Below are 18,493 nucleotides of genomic sequence, written 5' to 3' on the forward strand. Positions count from 1 at the left end.
GATATTTTTAGTTCAATGTTTATTATTATTTATAAGCTCTTTATTGTTTTTTTTTTTTTGGTGTGTGTTAAAATTCGCATTTAAATATATATATATATATATATATATATATAACCAATTTGAAAATCGATTTCGGTTAATTCGGTTTTTATGAATATTTCGATTGATTCAACTATTCGAAAATAAAATCGATTTCAGGTCTATTCGGTTCGGTCGATAATCGAATAGACGAACCGAATAGACCGATTACACACCCCTAATTGATCGTAGTGACTAGTGGTGCATGCATGCCCTTGTGCTGATAACTCAAAGATCCGTTCACATGCATTTGGGATTTACAGTCCACATCATCTATATTGTGTTTGTATCTATGTATAAAACGATATAACTAATTTATATTTGTGATGTGAGTCAATCTGATTCATGTTTATAATGATATTATATAATATATTTTTGAGAGAAAAAAATGATTTTACTCAAATCGTCATATGTTACACAATATTTATTTATAATATTCAGACATAAAAATAAATTTTTCATGAGTCGAATTGAAGATTCGTCTCACAAAATTGAACCATAAAACAGTAAAGTTTTTGTGATATATCTATACATATAAATTAATTATAAAGTTAAAACCAAGTAAATCAATCATGAATTTAGGTTATAACTCAACCTAAGAGGAAACCTATAGTAATTCATATTTTGGAAAGACTAAAACAAACTCACGTTCAAGCACAAAATATAGGTAACATTAATATTTATATATTATTTATACTATATTATTAAAGTTGAGCAGCTCATATTAAGTAACTTTGGTATGCAAATTTTTTTTTTTACCATTTTATCATTTTTAATATATGTTAGCTAATTTCATTGGTGTAAGTTTATTATTACTTTTTGTACATTTCTTTATGTTTTTTTCTCCATTTATTTTAAAAGTTTAAACTATCTCAGTAGTGATCACTAATTTATATAATTATCATAACGTGATAAATCATAAAAATGATAAAAATGATCATTGCATCGAAAAGGAGAGCGCACTTGTAGATATACACTATCAGCTATTTTACATTTATTTTATTTTAAAAATAAATAAGTATATATAATCATAGTCGCATGATGTCCACATCAGTAGTGGTACTGTAAATTTTAATTTTTCCACCCAAATATGTAATATAAATTTCTTTTTTTTATTTCCTTAAGAAATATGAGAAATATGGATAATAATATAGAGGACGGAGACGGATTTGTCATCTTTAGATGGAAGTTTAGAGCAGGAAACCTTTAACCCAGCCAACAACACTGCTCATAATTTACCATATGGCATATTTTTATTTCTTTAACACATCCAACTATTATTATTTTTCTAAAATATATTTATATAAAATTCTTTCAATTTCTATAAAATATTAGCTAAATTCCAAGTACACAACAAATGTCGCACAAAACCAACAATGCCAAAAGCAAAAAGAACAGAACTTTCTTTTCCAAAGTAAAAAATAAGGAAGATGCTGTCAATGTGTCAGCGCCCACTCCCGCACACACACATATCCAGCACAATCTAAAGATATTCATTTTTTATTATCAGTTTTACATGTAATTTTGTTCTAAAAGAACATAAATTTGTATAAAAAAGTACATATTTTGCAGGCATATAATTTTCTTTTATGTTAAATAGATTTGTGGATGGATAAGCAGCTAAAATGGGCACAATCTTCCCCAAAAATCCCAGACCCAGATACGAACGGTTTCTGCAGTGTCGAATCGGTTTGGGAAAATAACAAAATCTCAGGTCCCATTTTCACACACGCATGCAACCAAAATATATAAATAGCCACAACAAAAAAATTGCTTCAGTTCGCATACTACACCCTTGCTAAGCGCACTTCAAGATTCCTTGTTGCTTTTTTTGGCCCTTCACACTCTTAAAGTCCTTCAATTCAGTAGCTTAGAGCCCTCCTCAAACTGAAAAGAATAATCTTTTTTGCTCAACTATTATTCCAATCCAGCCGATCCTCAATTCTTGTTTTCTTGGTGAAAAGATTCTTCATTTTTCTCCGGTATGTCTTGAGATTTCCTCTTTTGTTGGGAATTTCAATCTTGGTTCTTGAGATTTTCTGTGTTTTTTTGTTCATGTGTGTAGTTAGTTTTTGATGGCTAGCTCAAGTGGGGCATATAAAGAAGGGACACAACAAGGGCATAGCTCCGTGTCTCCATACAATGGAAGCCCGGTTAGTGGGGAGTGGGGTGTGCCAACTTTTCAGCATCAGCAGACAATTTCTATGGAGTGGACTCCTGAGGAACAAACTATGTTGGAGGAAGGTTTGGCCAAGTGAGATGATTTGGATCTTTATTCCTTGATTTTTCTTTGGAAGTTTACTATTCGATTAAAGAGTTTTTCTGTTGGATTTCGTAAGTTCTTGATGCTGCTGCTGTTTATCGAGATTTGGAAATTGTTTGGTTCTATTTGTTAGGATTTTCTTCTTTTTATTGGAATAAATAATGGGATTTGTGTGATACGTTTTAGATCATTTATTGAGAGGGATTTCGGATATGGACTTATGGTAAATATTTTATATATTTTAATTTCTTTGGTTTTTTTGAGGTGTTTGTTTCATAGTTGCTAAGTTCCCTTTACTTTCTTTTCGTCTGCTTTTCATGTCAACAAAGTCTGGAGTAGGTCTCTTGTGAGACGGTCTCACGAATTTTATCTGTGAGACGGTCAATCCTATCGATAATCACAATAAAAAGTAATACTTTTAGCATAGAAAGTAATATTTTTTCATGGATGACCCAAATAAGATATCTGTCTCACAAAATACGACCCGTGAAACCGTCTTAGACAAATTTTTGCCCAAAGTCTGACGGGATAATCATTAAACTGGCTTTCTCATCACCAACCACATCAACTGTAGTTATTAGTCACGTCTTGGAATTTTTTTTTATAAATTCTTTTATTGATTTAGATCTATTATTAATGCAGATAAAGTTCTTTTCTTTTGCTTTCATAGTAGTTCAGCATTTGGAGTGAGAAGGGGAGGGGATTAGAGTGAGACTAGGACAATTTCATTCAAATTCAGATGTATGAATATGCAGAAATGAACTATTAACACAGTGTAGTTTGGGGCTGGACTTATTGTGCTTAAGAATTTGGTATTCTTGGTTACTAGTGAAATGGGAATTATTGATGGGGTTTTCAAGAGTTCATACAACACAAACATTCACCCAGCATGGTATTCTTTATTTTGTGCACTAGTAGAAAAATATTCAGCGATATGAAGTATTATGTGTGAAATAGACTGACTGTTAACAAAAGTATGAAAGTCAGGGTAATGGAATGACAGTTTGAATGTTATATATCCAAGACGTGCCAGGGATATTAGGAAAGTGTTCAAAGATGTCCATTTGATTGCTTGAAACAGCATATCGAAGTCGAGTTTGCATCTAAAATAACTGTAGATGAAAAGTAATGTTTTAGCTTTTAAATGCTTTTGCCGCTAATCTTTAATATTTTTTGTTTTGGTCTCTCTATCAAGCCTTCAGACAAATAACTTCTCATGAGAATTATTTTGATACATTTGCCCAAAGCAATTATTTTGCTGATTTTTCCGTGTTACAACATACACATTGCAGATATGCCTCTGAGTCAAACATTATCCGCTATGCGAAGATCGCTCAGCAGCTAAAAAACAAGACAGTTCGCGATGTGGCATTGCGCTGCAGATGGATGACGGTGAATTTTTATTCATCACCTTCGAAATTCTAGAACTAGATTCATTTGAGATCAATTGCGGTTTGCTCTCTATTGCTAAACATGAGCGTAGAGTGCATTACTATGCCATTCAGTAGCCAATTTATGCTCAAGTTTTGAAAATAGGGGATATGGGATCCTCACCCTTGTCATTTGTGGGATTTCACCCCATTGACTGACGATTCATAGTTCAACTGATATTTTTTTATATCTTTTTTCCTATAATTTCCCAAATTTTTTTGAGTTTGTTTCGTTTGATGGGTGAAATAGTAATTTAGCTTTGTGTGGTTTAAGTTCTAGGAATGTTTGGATAGTTGTGTCTTTTCTGTGTTTGTGGTTACGATTCGTTGGAAAAGATTGAGAAGAAGTTCACGAGCATATGATTTATCAATCAAGAATTCCGCACTCCTGAGATAATGTGTACTTGACGACTTTAAGTTGGTTTTACAAATTTATTAATAGATTAACAAGAATTTGGCATATTATTTTGTACTTATCTTGAGTGATATATTAATGGCTGCAGAAGAAAGAAATCACCAAGAGAAGGAAAGATGATTTCAATGTACGGAAAAGTAAAGAAAGAAAGGTTTGTGCTTTTCTTTAGTTCGTTATTGAATCTTAGTATGTTACTCTAGACAGTCATCGGATGTATATTTGTTACAGCTTATTTGAGAAATAGCTCATGCTCGCAGCGTGCCATAAGAAATTCAATGAAAAAATTAAGATGTTAATGGTTAATGTTTAAGCCTACCATTTGCATCTCAAATTTCCCCTCTAGACAATGTGTCGATAAAATTTGTTTTTCCTTCATGTAATAAGAATAAACATTCACTTTCTACTTGCACAGCGGTATTATTACCTATATGTTCGATCTGTAACACCCCATCCTTACAGTTTGTATTTAGAAACTCGTCATTTTTTGACCATGGATTCATGGTGCATAGGACCTTCATTTGGAGAAAATTGAGCATTCACAAACTTTTCTTACAGTATTCGTGGGTGTTTTGGTCATCATTTCTCCATTAATTTGTACTGTCCTTGATATTTTAGGGTATAGTAAGTCCATGTGATATGTACAAAAATTTGCCTTAAGTTATGAGTAATTGCAATCACCAATTAGGATTAGGCTAATCTTACAATCGTTAATTTTTCCCCTATTTCTTCTTTTAACCACCTTTTTTTTTCATTGTGGACTCTTAATTGATTACTATACTATATAATCCATTAATTTTATCACACGTATTTCAATGAATCTCTTACATAGACTTCAGAAGCTCAAGGGAACTGTTACATTATTCTTTTCTCAGGAAAAGGTAGTTGATTCTTCAGCAAAGCCTTCTCGCTTCGCCATCCAGTCGGGTTTTTCTCATGCTTCAGGAATGGCTTCTGATGGCTATGATGATGGCATATCATACAATGGTAGGAACATTTTTTTATTAGGACATCGTAGTTGTTAGAAGTTAATAAATCATAAGATGTGCCATATCAGGTAGTTGCAACTTGCAAGGACTATGCACAATAGACATATTTTGTGCCTTTGTCAGGATCTCTCTTTTCCTGCAGCATTTTAGATGTTTTTGCTGTTATTATGACTTAAGAAAGAATTTTTCAGATGAAATAGCCACAAATTTAGGGAACTAAAGTTTGTTGCACTTGTGTTTTGGAAAAAAGAATGAAAGCTTGGTGTAGTTTTTACATACACCAAATGTTTGTAGTACGGATATTCAAGAAGTTTAAACTTTTTAAACTTGATGGGTCTTGCTGATCAATGTTGAAGAGTAATGCAATATTGAAAATTAATTGCCAAGACCAAATGGATTTGAGATGAGACTGGCTCAGTTGATATGGGCAAGAGTTTTATGGAATAGGCTTAATGGTCCTTAACTGATGCTCTACAATTATCTTATAAAATTTTATCCAAGCAGCTAAAAAACGTATCATGTGTTGAATGACTGGGAGAAGTGTTGATATGAGCTGATTTAGTGCCACAAAAGGAACTTAAAAGATCACACGAAGTGCAAATATTATAGAAGAGAAATTAACGTAATAGATGCTTTGCTATTTAATGATAAGAAAGCAAGACGTTTTTCATTAGATGTCAAACATATGTACTTGTATTCTATTTCCAATGTTTAGTAGCGGTTTTTCTAATTAGTTAACTTGGTAGTGGTTACTGATGATATGGTTTGGAGTAGATGTGAAATCGATATTTATGTGCATAAAAAGCTGAAGTTTTGTATGATCAAAGTTCTGAGAGCTTCGTTTTAAAAAAAATCTGAAAGCTTAAAAAACATGCCACGCTTATTGGAATAGAAAAACGTGAAGTCAATTTCGAGAGATCATGGACGCCAAATAGTAGCAAGCAGAATCGCTCAGAATATGTTGAATTCGAACATAAGTTTATTTTGTACTAATTCGGATTTATGGAGCATGGTAGTCCAGACGAGAACTATATATGACTTTTCTCTTGATCCAAGAGGGTGACTAGAGACCCTAGCTAAGAGACGACTATTCTTGCATTGAGAAATACAGAATTCTAAATGTTCCATCTCTAGTATTGTGTAACAATTGAATCAAGATTCTAACGAGTTATGCATGTGTTGTTGAAGGCACGACTATGATGCTACTGATTGATAATGGCTTTTAGATTGAGCAAAACAGAACTTCTTTGACACTGCATAGTTATATTTTCTAATATTATGTAGAAACCATTCTTCTTTAAGGTTAGAGAAGAGATTTAATGCTAGTGTGAAGACTGATGCTGCAGCACTCTTTTCTTTTAAAAACACAAGAAAACTTGCTACTTGAAACATTAAACTTATATATTAGAGGATCGATATTGAACTTATTGTTACATTGAAATTAACCTCTCAGCTTCTTTAGACATTGATGGTTTATATGCAGATGTCACTGGTGTCACTCGACGGCTTATTGAGCAAAATTCTTGGGCCTTTAAACAGATATCTTCGAATCTTGCTTCTCATCAGGTGCATAACATTTTGCAAAAATAGTTGAGAAAATTTTTACCCACCGATGTGCATTTTACAGGGCATTCATTCATGATATTTTTCTTCGTGTATGTAATATTTCCAACATAACACAGATATAACTATTAGAAGAAATGGTGATTTTTTACTAGAAAAAGTTGATGCAATTTCTCTCATATTTCAGATAGACGAAAACATCGGACTTTTGAATCAAGCTCGAGAGAACATCTACAAAATATTGAACAAGTACGCAATTAGTTGATTCCTTGTGCTGTATTCTTGTTTTGTTTACCAATGTGCTATGATTTTCAGTAATTAAAGAGTTATCTTGAAGATGTTGCTGTCAAGTCTACTTTAGCGCAAATGATTCTAAAGTTAACAGTTTGTATTAAACCCATGAAGCACAAGCTTAGATGATGAAACTGTTAACTCGAGTATTCTAAGTTAACAGTTTGTCTTAGAGAAAGTTATCTGGAGTTGTTTGATTTTATATTATTATACAGAAATCATCTTCTTTCATCTTTAGAAAATGAAACTGGGTAATGTTATGATGTCGAACGGTTATTTGATTTATTTCGAGATACCATGTCTTGGATTCTAGTTAGTGCTGTTATGAAGGGTCCAAACCAGATTGAAATTCAATGTTTAATCAAGTTAGGAGCCTAAGAATCCCATCTAACGAGTGTTAAAAGATCGACTTTAGACCTTTTTGCTGGGTTTTGGAGCAACTTTCACATTCAACGAATTTCTTGAGTGTTATAAGCCTTAAAATCATCTCTTTATCCGTAGTTTTAGATTTAATTTCTCTTTTTCTTTTTCTGCCTCGATAGCTATTTATTCCTTCATGTTGGTTATTATGTATCATCTGAAATGTCCAGCTTGAACGGCATGGGCCAGACAATGAAGAAGATGCCTCCCCTCCCTAAAGTGAATGAAGACTTAGCCAGTACCATTCTTCCACCCTCAACTTTCCCCATTCATTGATCCAGGGGCCGTTGGAACCGGCCTGGGATAATAGTTAAAACAGATTTATTGGACAGGAGTTCATCTGTTTCAGCAAAGGTAAAAGGCTCTACATGTCGTTATTTTGAACCTCGTCCTTGTAACATGTTTGTCCATTGTGGGGGTAATATTTTTATAAATTTTGTGCTTTTAGTAGTTAAGATAAGATGTAGTTACTCTAGATTAGTGTAATAAGGTACCAAGGTTGTTTGAGTTGTAATAATAAATCCAGGCAGGCATTCTTCACATTGAAATCAATCCACTATTGCTATGAAGTTCCCATGAATATACATAGTGCTCTTTTTGACTTGTCAAATGGCCAAACTTTGTTTATGAAATGTCATAGAAGCCAAGTCGTAAGACACTTTTTCGGCATGATAGCAATCGTGTAATGGCCAAACTATGTTTGAATTTTTCGATAATATTTTATATTTCAAAGAAAGTCATTCTCATTTTTCTAATACCTTATCTTTCTTTATTACTAACTCAGATCAATTATATTAAATAAATGTGACTTTTTTACTAAACTTATTCTTATATCAATGGTTGTAAATATATATGATTAATTTTGTTTTGTTTCCATTATGTATTCTATCAATTACTTAAAAAATACATCGTTAAACTCCTTGCAATTTTGCGTATCAATTACTAAACTTATTTAAAACAACATATTTTGCGTCTTTGTCGCGATCTCTCTTTTCCAGCAGCGTTTTAAATCGTGACAAAGGCACAAAGTAAAGGAATGTAAACGAATGAAAACTTAGGTATTGTTTTTACATACACAAAGCGTTTGTAGTCCAGATATTCAAGAAGGAGAAGAGATTGTGTGAGTTGTAAAGGACTGTAGAAGATTCATTTTGTATCATGAACTTTTACAAGAACAAATAAGAATATTTTTTGTATTAAGAATATTTTATTAAGAAAAAATAGTTCTAGCATAATATAGGAGAACCAAATACATATATAGTTTTTGGTGAATAGACGTGCAAGATTAGAATGGAAGTTAAAACAAAACCATTAAGAAAAAAAGAAAGAAACAAACTTTTGAGAGAGGGATAATTTAGGTTGTGGACCTCGTCAATGGCACACTTTTTTTGTTTTTCTTTTCAACAAACCGATCGCAAATGTTGATGAATCAATCTGCTGCAAAAGAGTGTACACAGGGAAATAAAGGGTCGGTGGTAGTCACAGGGAAATTATAGCTTAGGTTCGATTATGCATTAGTTGCCAAGAGTGTACACATCAACTGCAAAAGTTCGAAGCTTCATCCAACAGTTTCTTCAACCTGCAAGATGCAAGACACATTAAAAGACCCCACGAGCTACACATGAAGAGTTTGAAATCAGTCATTACTAGATACTAATCACTCTATGTGATCGTGTTTACTAAAATTCATGTTAAAACATGCAAATCAAAAAACCTACAATCAAACAAATAATCACATATCGTCATTTTATTTGACTCCTCAAGATCATCGCTTTCCCTGTACAAAGGCCACAGGGTCCATATTGGAATAAATGTGACCAGAATATGATGAATTGTTGGCACAAGCACGTGCTAAGTGAATAGAGGGGATGAAAAGACGGCTGGTCTAGATTTATCAATGCTTGACACGATTTCCACAACTTAATCGAACCACTTTAATTTCTAGATGGTAAGAATGAGAGTCACACATGATTGGAAGAACATTTATAAGTGTATCTAATTTAGTCTGGTTAATATTTTAGGCATGGTTGGTTTCTTGTGTAGTTTGCTCATATAACTACAACATTTGCTAGAAACATTATGCAGATAGAAAAGGCGGCTATATTTATTTAAATTGACGAATGTAGACAATTGATAACCCCATCTACTCAAATACTAAAATATTCTTTAACCGATTAAATTGTTTCATGGTGTGAAAAGTTTATTTAATATTTGCAACTTATCGGCTATGATAATCATGATGCTGGGCGTATGCAGAGATAATTGCACCTTTTTGAAGATGATGCCTGAGAGGAGTTCCCCGACCCAACTCCCGAACATGGGATAAAGTGGCTTGTTGGTAGGATAAAACACAATCAGGTTCTTGAAGATGCTAAGTTCCGGTTTCAAACGGTTATTGTATTTTTTTTGAAAAAAAAAGAAAGAAAGGAAGGAAGTTCCATGGGTGTGAAGTTCTTGGTGTGAGAGTGGACAGAGATTTAAGATTGCAGTTGTAATTTCGTAGCTGTGCATCAAAACTCACAAAATATTTGCATTTTCCAATAGCAAATGGACTCTTCCCAACTCCATCCACACACTTGCATAGGTGAGCCTCAACAACTCTTTTTATTTGGAAGATGACCAAACACCGAGATATCTGTTTTCATAGATTCTTATGTAAAGAATGGCATCCCACTTATTTCCAATCAGTATATATGATTTCTTATCAGATTTTAACAAACATATACATAGATTACCTAAAGAATGAAACGTATTATCTTTCATCTCCAACATGGACTGTATAATAAAGCCAAGTTCCAACTCACACAGTCTGACTCTAGTATATCCGAATTCTAACACAGGAAAAAAGGTAAAAAAATTGAAAAATTGCTAAAGAATGAAAAATCGTACCCGAGGTGCATCGGTTTTGCTGGAAAAGGCTGATTCAAGATTGGAAACCCTGCTGTCCAACGATTTAAACCTTTCCTTCATCTGCGCTCACAAAAAAGGCACAAAAAAGATACAAATTATAACAAATCCAGCTCCATAAATTCAGTATTCAAGATGCAAACAAATTTGGGGGTTGTAAATCGGAATCCTACTTGTGAGGCGATAGAATTGCTATCGAACAAGAGATCTTTGTACACAAATTGAGCAATAGTCGCCGACGCAGAAGCGAAGCCAAAACTGAACCATAACATCCTCGTCCGAATCATTTTCTGTCGATTTTTTCAATCAAAATTGGGAGTGATTTCTATGATATATTGAGGAACACAACTGTTTCAGTGAATTAATCAATTTTTTTCTAAAAATAAATTTACCAATAACAAATTAATTTTGTTGTAATACTTAGGATAAGGGGCCGAGGTCCCTGCTTTTAGTTATTCAATGGGCTTAAAGCCCAACCCTCACCTTTTTCTAAAAACAACTAATGGGCCGAAGTTAAATGTTCAAGGGTCAAGATTAAGGACCCGGTCCCTGCTTTTAATTATTAAATGGGCTAAGATCTGAAAAACCAGCCCCAAGTTTTAAAATTATTTAATGGGCCAGAGTTGGGCCCTGCTTCTAAATATTTAAGGGGCCAAGATTCAGGACAGCGGCCAATAGTTTATTTTAAATTTCTTATTTATTTTATATTTTTATTTATTAGTTTTTCGTTGTTTCATTAAAGAAAACCCGAATAATTTGAAAATGTGAATTTCTAAACTAATTACTTTGGCAATAGTTTCTAATTATTAAGTTGATTATTATTATTATTAGTGCCCCGTTGCCTTATTTTTTTTTTTTTATAATTTCACAGAATATTTTCGATACTCAAAAAACATTAATCAATTTAATGTCCATATGTTTTATATATATATACTATTATATTAAGTATGAGGGCCTTAGAATAACTACCTTTGAGGACACCAAAATATTTAATTCCATAATTATCATTCTTATTCTACTAAAAAATTTTTCAAATCACTCCATATTTTAAATAGAAAAAAATCAAAACAAAAATTTTCCTTTTAAATCGAACAACTTTTCTAAATCGAAAATAATTTTGTAGTTAATTATTTAGTATTATTTGATCAAATTATCAAACTAAAAATAATAATAGCACATGCAATGCATGTGCATCTTTTACTAGTAATAATAATAGTGGATCATGACATACGCAATCTAACACCATATATAGAAAAAGTATAGAATGGATTAGTTTTTTAAATTTTAAAATGAAAGTTATTCTAAGAGAAAAAAAATGTGGTATATGCAATTGGATGTAATATCATAAACAAATTGAGCAGTTTAAAAAATTTTTGAGCCGACTCGAAAAATATTTGATTGATATTCGATTTTATCGAATTTAAATCAAACTCGAACATGTTCGAATTTTTTTCGAGCCAAACTCGAGTATAAATTATATTTTTCAAATCTTTCGAAAAATTTATTTTCAATCAATTATTTGAATAACTCATTAATATATTCGAATTTTTTGAGTTGAACTCAAATAACCCAACTTGACAAAATTTTTTTTTTTGAACTTCCAATTGAACTTTAAAAATTATAAAATACTTCACCGTCATAGATATTAGGCAGTAAATAAAGTTTAAATTTAATAAACATAATCGATTATAGGTAAGATAAATTAGAAGTCATTACTAATCACGGCCACATGCAATTGATGCGTCGCGACCGCTGCCGGAAGTTTCCCCCGGGGTGCAACTGCAGGACTGCATAGAAGCTGCTGGAATTCACCCTGATTCCATCCACTCGAGGGAAATCGACTGCGGACTTTCAAATGCTTACTGCGCCAACCTTCCCAGAGCTAATCCCTCCGATCTCCTGCCCACTAATGGAGGTAACTCCTCCCGATTCAGAAACAAATATATGTTATCGATTCATATACTAACGTGGTTTCATAACTGTTCTTTTTCTGCTAGATAGATGAAATGAGATAGGAGAGATGAACTATGGTCTATGAGTTGGCTAGTAAAGTTGAAGGCCTCACTATCATCAATGGAAAAAATGTTAAAGCCTTTTTCTTGCTGTATGGGTCATTGAATTGAAGCTTAATGAGCAAATTTTTGATTTCATAATTTTTATGATAATGAAGCTGCACAATTTGTAATTGTTAATATTAGAACTTGGACCTAACTTAACCCCAGAAAGTAGCTCAAGTGGGAGGATTTCACAAATTCATATATTTAACTCCAAGTTGTTATGGGTGCCCACCGGTGAGTGATGCTGTACCTTCCTCTTAGGCTGGCCAACCTGCAACTTTTAGCCACAACACTAACCAATATAATATGATATGTTAGAATAAAAAGGGGCTCAGACAAACTGATTTTGGCCTCTCCAAATACGCAGTAAACCAAGGTGAAGACCACAAAAGGTTTCCCAATAGAAAAACTGATTAATGCCCTCAACTCACGCTCTCACTGATTAATGCTCTCACGGCCAGCGGGTTGCACACACACTCAGAGAATTTGGCCCCTTACTGTCACTAGAGCAAACGAGAGAGAAAGGAACACAAATCAGAGAGAACACCGAAGACACTCAGTCACCGAAGGAAGACGCACACGAAGCAAAGTCTCACGTTCTCACTTCTCTCAAATCGTCTGCTCACTCTCTTCAGGGAGAAAAAACGTTAGGCGGCCACTATAAATAAAAAAGGAAGAGAGGCTTGTTAAAGCCCTACAGCCCAGACGTGAAAACAATAAGGGGTGGAAGGGAAAATGGCTATGGTAATGGGCTGGAGAAAAATTGGGCCAAACCCAACATTTCTCCACCTTTTGGCCCAACACCGGTTCAACTGGTCAGGAGAGTCACCTACAGCCATCATCATTGCCCCACTTGCAGAAAACACAAAGTTAGTACAAGTACCAATATGTAGCAAACACTAAGTAAGCTACACTACAGAACAGAAACAGAACACAAGTATTTTATTTAATCGATGTGAAACAACTAACACACCCCTCTCATGCCCAAGAATGAATATCTGGAGCGTGAAGTTTACAATGACCCAACTATGAGCAGAACAGGTGGTCCAACTATGGGGCAGTCCAACACATAACGGTGGAACATGAGCTCTGCCATGTTAAGATTGAAACTTGGACCTAACTCAACTTCACAAGCTTGTTCAAGGGGGGAGGATTGTTTAAGCCAATATATGCAAGTCCCATGAATTTTATCCAACTGATGTGAACAATTAATACACCCCCTCACGTTCAGGAATGAACATCTTTATTTCCGATTCTATTTTATTCATTTGCTATGGAAAATAATCCTTTTCATTGACATTTCGTTGGCTACATGCAAAAGCATCCATTATAAGAAAGTGGGAAGAAGTCAAGAAGATAATAAGATTGGAATTTGTAAAAAAAAAGTCTCATAATATGGATGTCATAACAAAGGAAAATGAGATAAGAATTATAAAAACTGGTTCATAATATGCTTTTCAAACAAAGAAGTCACGTACAAAAATGTATCTCTTCAGAAAAAATCTCTGATGTTTATCTCCATGGATGCGTATCTATTAAGTCCAGTGACTTAGGTATCATAAAAACTCGATAATCGTTAATAACTTAATCTTCTGTCCATGATCATTCGTCTTAGGTCATCTGTTGAATATATTTTGAGCAAGAGCACATATACCATTTTTTAAATAATATGTTTACACATCTAATCCTGATATTTCATCTCTTGTCAACATCTTTGCTTTTCAGCGACGACTTGTAAACTATGAAACTTTTTCGGCCACTGCTATTTATTACTGTTCACGACCTTGAAGCACTCCCAAAAATTCACTCAAATTTTATATTCTAAAGTTCATTTCAACTTTATCCCTCAATTTATTTCTCAATCTTACCTCATCAATCTTACCTCATCTCGCATTTGATCATTTCCAGTCATATGTGAATAGGTGAATCCCATTTTAATGTTTGCAATTTCAAGTCCATCTCGCATGATGTATGAACAAATGATCTGCGTAACTTGGAAACTGAGAAAAATGATTTCTGACAAATAGTAAGGTAACTGTATTCGGATATTACTTGGGGAACAATCTGCTCCTGCTTTCCCCATGGTGGGTGATTGTTAGGGCTATTCCAATAAGAACTTTATATGGATCAGTAGACTTGTAAAAAGTTATTTCCAAGTTAAACTATCAAGAACTGCAGAATTGAGGAAAAAAGAATGCCATAACTAAAATGAGTCTTTCCGGAATTATGTATTTACCAAATTTTTTCAGGTGTACGAGTCTATAGAGCCTTTTACTCTGAAGAGAAGGAAAGCTTGAAAATAAGAGGCATGATGTGTTGGACTCTAATTGTTGCAGAGGTGTATCCAGATAATAATACTCACAGGCATGGTTTATAACAGGGTGTTCTTTTTCATGTTCTTTTATTATTATTAATTTTTGAAAAAATGTGTTTTAACATACTGACTGTTAACATGATTTAAAACATTATATCATTAGGATAAGAGCGTCTTTAGACTTTGGTGTTCTAGCATCTTCAATCTTTTTGTTTCAATGATGTCTGGAAGTATGCTTCCTCGTTATGTTTTGGACTCTTTTCAATGAATGTCCCATTCAATTTTATGCATTCTTTTCCTGTCATTTCATGTTTGTGATGGTCCAAAGGCATGGGAATACGCATGGAATGCAGTTGCAAAATCTGTGATTCATCTACATATGAAGCATGCGTTTGTGTTTTTTGGTAACCACCCTTGCTTTCCTTAACTGGTTTACATGCTTATGCCTTTTGATATCAAACTCAGAATTTTTTGTCAATAAACACATCGTAGTTTGTATGTAAATTTACTCTTACAGGGACTGAGCTATGAAGGAATTCAAAGACCATTGGGCTTTGTTCATACTGTCGGGACAGTTCCTGAACTACTTCCTCCCCCACCATCAACTCGGCTCTCCACCTTTTTGGAACCACATAATCCACATGTAGGATGATGCCTCTATATGATTTGCAAATACATTTTACTATTCATTGAATAACGTCTTCTATCTTGTGTCATTCTGCTTCGTGATATGATTTTACTCGTGCATGTAGATGTTAAATGGTGCATTAGTTCGTCTCTATTTTTGTATCCATATTTTATTTGCTTGAGGTAAAAAGTTCGACCTTGACAGCTGGTGCCAGGGACCTAGCATGCCAATAGAAGCAGCAAAGGATACTGGGGTGCCTTACGTGGAAATGGTCAGTTCAATTTGATTATTCTTCTTCATAATTGAACCTTGTTAGCATATGAGCTCAAGATTATTTACTTTCGCCTGACTGATCAACAACTATCAACTAAAGTGTCATTCATCTTATCTGCTCAAGAAATTTTCACCAAGCAAGCTTTAACCGAGTTTGAGATTCAGTTTTTTGTACTTCACAAGGTGAGATTACAAGTGGAAATTATTTGTGATTGATTTGATCATGGGAATATTTTCAAACATGAGCGGTCTTTATTCAAATGTGAAACTTGATCTTGAATCGAATTCATGGATAAATATTTATTTTTCTGCTTCCCTAAAATATTTTTCAATGTTGAAAAACTTTATTGATTGTTCACACTCTGTGCTTTTTATTTTCACCTTTTTCAGATAGGTCATAATTCTTGATGTGAATTGACAAATGGGTTTTTAACATGTTTTCTTCTCTCTCATAACCTTAGTGGGTGGTTGTTGGTATTGTCACATCATAATTATATGTTGATTATATGAAATGGTAAATAGTTTGATATTATGAAATCTTTTTAATCGAGAGTGTGGTTAGATGATTAAAAAAGTTATCCTCATTTTTTATATGTCATGCAAAATATTGCATGCAATTACGAATAAAAAAGTTTATTTTTGAATTTTGGCATTCTTATTATAGTGACAATAAAATAATTATTTAATATTTAGTAGCTTGCAAGCTGTTTCATAAGCTTATGAGTAGTGATACTCAAGACGGTTTCCTGGGCTGATGATCTAACTTGACTCAACCTCGTTTTTCTGAACTCTGTTGGTTGCAAGTTAAATTTTTATTATTAAAATAGATCTGAAAATTAAAATATAATACATCTAGTTTGTTACAGATATTAAAAATTCTTCCATCTCCAGAAATTGGAGGACAAATGAATTCTTCGTAACTTATATGAAACAAGAGTAGTGGAAACTGGGTGATATCTGGCTCATATGTGTAATAGAGTAGTAAGTTAGGATAGTTATCGAGTTCAATCCATCTGGGATCCCACATTTTGTTAAGTTTTGGTGCTCAAGTTCTAGTATGAATTAGTGAGTTTATATCATTATTAACTTCAATGGTCTGGATCTACAGGGAGTATATCTGTCTATTTATGATCATATTGAGTGGCAAAATTGTGAGAGATTCTAGAGAAGGTTGTCTGTATGAAACAGTATGAATCTGACACTTGATGGAGTTTACAAGGCTTTTCATTTTTATCCAGATTCTGAAAAAAAATAGGCTCTCTCTTGATGTCATCAGTTGCTTATTAACTCGTTGTACCTGGCTGAACATTCATATCGTTCCACCTCATGGAATCGTGTTGGAGATCAGAATTGCCGAAGGTTTTGGGGCACGGTGGTCTGAAGATGGGATTAAGGTATACAATGTTATGTGAAGTTCTTAACTATGATCTTCTAATAGCTGTTGTAACAAAAGGAACTTTTAAATTTTGGCTATACTTTTATGCACAATAAAAGAGTAGTTTGGACAATATAAACGCATAAAAGAGATTTACATCTGAAGAAATCAAAGATGTTCAAAACGGAAAGATTTTATTTGATTTGCAGTTCATGGGATTTCTCGAGCCATATGTGGTGGATGGTTTCTTGAAGGGCTGGAAGCATTAGTTCATTTGTTTAGAATTTGTTAGTTAGTGATTGATGTATCAAACTGGAACTAGAGCTGGATCTATTTGAATTTGACTAAATTCATGAAACTCAACTTTGAGGACAGTTCCAAGTATCAAAATGCAATATCCGATGTAATGAGTTGCTTGTTCTACACTTGATGCTGGTTGGAGTTGTAAAATTACAACTTCAAATAATGCTGAATGGATAACATATACAATTTTAAAATTTATCTCTGGTGGAACCGTGGAACTTGAAATGAACAAATTATTCTCGAGACGAAGATAATTGCCATCTGAGGCAAGTTTCATTGACTTTTTGTGATGGTTGTTTCTATGATCATCTTTTTTCATCTCTAACATATTGATACAGTTGAAGATTCTGTGTGGTAAGTGAATTTTTTGTTTAAGTTTCTCCTTTCCAATGGTTGTCTCTGAGACTTGCTACTGAATATTTAGTGTGTGGCTAAGTGAAAATTAGTGACTCAACTTGTTCGGGTAGCACTCTTTTTCTGTACTTTATTTACTTGCATAAAATGCATGCAAAAGTGGAATGTGGAGTCATATTTTGGAACTCGAAGTCGGCACTGGCATGCTACGCTTTCTAATATAATTAGGAATCAAATAGAAAAGTAGTGGCACAACACTGTGACAGCTTTCTTTTTCAAAAGTTGCACTTATCTAGGGGGCCAACTTTATGCTTGTATCAGTAATAAACATGTCATGTGGTTATTTTGGTTAAGAAGTTTGATCTCATTGTCACCACTATGTAGTTGAAAAGATGTGACGATCACAGTCTAACCACAAGCCAACGACGCATCGCTCTTTTGTTGAAGTGCTCATTTGCTTCGACCTAAAGGCTCTTATGGGTGTTTTAAGCGTGCATTAGATACCTGGACTGTGAATTTGTAGTAAAATGCAGTGTGAAACTGATTTGCTTATTCAGGTATTTGTTTTTCGTTAATAATAATATGCAAGGTGCAGCTGGTTTTTTCCTCGTAAACCATAAACGGGGTGTCTACAGTTCTGTTGGTGATTGTAGAAAAGTCTATCGTTTTGCATTTAAGCCCACCTCATAAAAAATCAAGAAACTTGAAATTTTCTCGATTTATGCACAATAAGGTACATAGATTTATTCATGGAAACTGATCGATTCATTTATTCATTATTCGAAGTAATGAATAAAGAAAACGGTGTGCTTCAATAGTTCCCACGATGATGCAAA

At 33.6% G+C, this 18,493-nt stretch overlaps 3 protein-coding genes across 10 annotated transcripts; 2 read left to right on the forward strand and 1 right to left on the reverse strand.

The window, feature by feature from the left end:
* The first annotated feature begins 1,633 nt into the window (after positions 1–1,633).
* LOC142542257 (uncharacterized) lies at positions 1,634–8,049 on the forward strand. Its single transcript, XM_075648791.1, has 8 exons — positions 1,634–2,060; positions 2,144–2,332; positions 3,634–3,733; positions 4,275–4,337; positions 5,059–5,170; positions 6,656–6,738; positions 6,923–6,984; positions 7,617–8,049. The coding sequence occupies exons 2-8, from the start codon at positions 2,154–2,156 to the stop codon at positions 7,720–7,722; spliced, it is 705 nt and encodes a 234-aa protein (XP_075504906.1). The 5' UTR covers positions 1,634–2,060; positions 2,144–2,153; the 3' UTR covers positions 7,723–8,049.
* Positions 8,050–8,737: 688 nt separating this feature from the next.
* LOC142541390 (uncharacterized) lies at positions 8,738–10,734 on the reverse strand. Its single transcript, XM_075647925.1, has 3 exons — positions 10,527–10,734; positions 10,336–10,416; positions 8,738–9,025 (listed from the first exon to the last, which is right to left on the reverse strand). Exons 1-3 carry the CDS (start codon positions 10,638–10,640, stop codon positions 9,005–9,007), a joined length of 216 nt encoding a protein of 71 aa, XP_075504040.1. The 5' UTR covers positions 10,641–10,734; the 3' UTR covers positions 8,738–9,004.
* Positions 10,735–12,058: 1,324 nt separating this feature from the next.
* Positions 12,059–17,421, forward strand: LOC142542258 (uncharacterized). 8 transcript variants are annotated; one of them, XM_075648793.1, is made up of 6 exons: positions 12,059–12,268; positions 14,660–15,128; positions 15,242–15,367; positions 15,543–15,623; positions 16,864–17,019; positions 17,210–17,421. In XM_075648793.1, the coding sequence occupies exons 2-6, from the start codon at positions 15,111–15,113 to the stop codon at positions 17,267–17,269; spliced, it is 441 nt and encodes a 146-aa protein (XP_075504908.1). In that variant the 5' UTR covers positions 12,059–12,268; positions 14,660–15,110; the 3' UTR covers positions 17,270–17,421. The 8 variants fall into 8 exon arrangements, 7 of the variants coding, with proteins under 7 accessions (XP_075504908.1, XP_075504910.1, XP_075504911.1 ...); XM_075648795.1 differs by having other exon boundaries at positions 15,557–15,623; XM_075648796.1 differs by having other exon boundaries at positions 14,660–14,774; positions 15,557–15,623.
* The last annotated feature ends 1,072 nt before the right edge of the window (positions 17,422–18,493 follow it).

This window comes from Primulina tabacum, chromosome 4 (assembly GCF_025594145.1).
Source record: "Primulina tabacum isolate GXHZ01 chromosome 4, ASM2559414v2, whole genome shotgun sequence".
NCBI lineage: Eukaryota > Viridiplantae > Streptophyta > Magnoliopsida > Lamiales > Gesneriaceae > Primulina > Primulina tabacum.

Coding starts and splice junctions, on each gene's coding strand:
- LOC142542257 (XM_075648791.1), top strand. CDS start 2,154: ATGGCTAGCTCAAGTGGGGCATATAAAGAAGGGACACAACAAGGGCAT. Junction 2,333..3,633: donor TTGGAGGAAGGTTTGGCCAA/GTGAGATGATTT, acceptor TACACATTGCAG/ATATGCCTCTGAGTCAAACA. Junction 6,985..7,616: donor ATCTACAAAATATTGAACAA/GTACGCAATTAG, acceptor TGAAATGTCCAG/CTTGAACGGCATGGGCCAGA.
- LOC142542258 (XM_075648792.1), top strand. CDS start 12,209: ATGCTTACTGCGCCAACCTTCCCAGAGCTAATCCCTCCGATCTCCTGC. Junction 15,624..16,863: donor GGGTGCCTTACGTGGAAATG/GTCAGTTCAATT, acceptor ATTTTTATCCAG/ATTCTGAAAAAAAATAGGCT. Junction 17,020..17,209: donor GGTCTGAAGATGGGATTAAG/GTATACAATGTT, acceptor TTTGATTTGCAG/TTCATGGGATTTCTCGAGCC.
- LOC142541390 (XM_075647925.1), bottom strand. CDS start 10,640: ATGATTCGGACGAGGATGTTATGGTTCAGTTTTGGCTTCGCTTCTGCG. Junction 10,417..10,526: donor GCAATTCTATCGCCTCACAA/GTAGGATTCCGA, acceptor TTGTGAGCGCAG/ATGAAGGAAAGGTTTAAATC. Junction 9,026..10,335: donor GCAAAACCGATGCACCTCGG/GTACGATTTTTC, acceptor TGCATCTTGCAG/GTTGAAGAAACTGTTGGATG.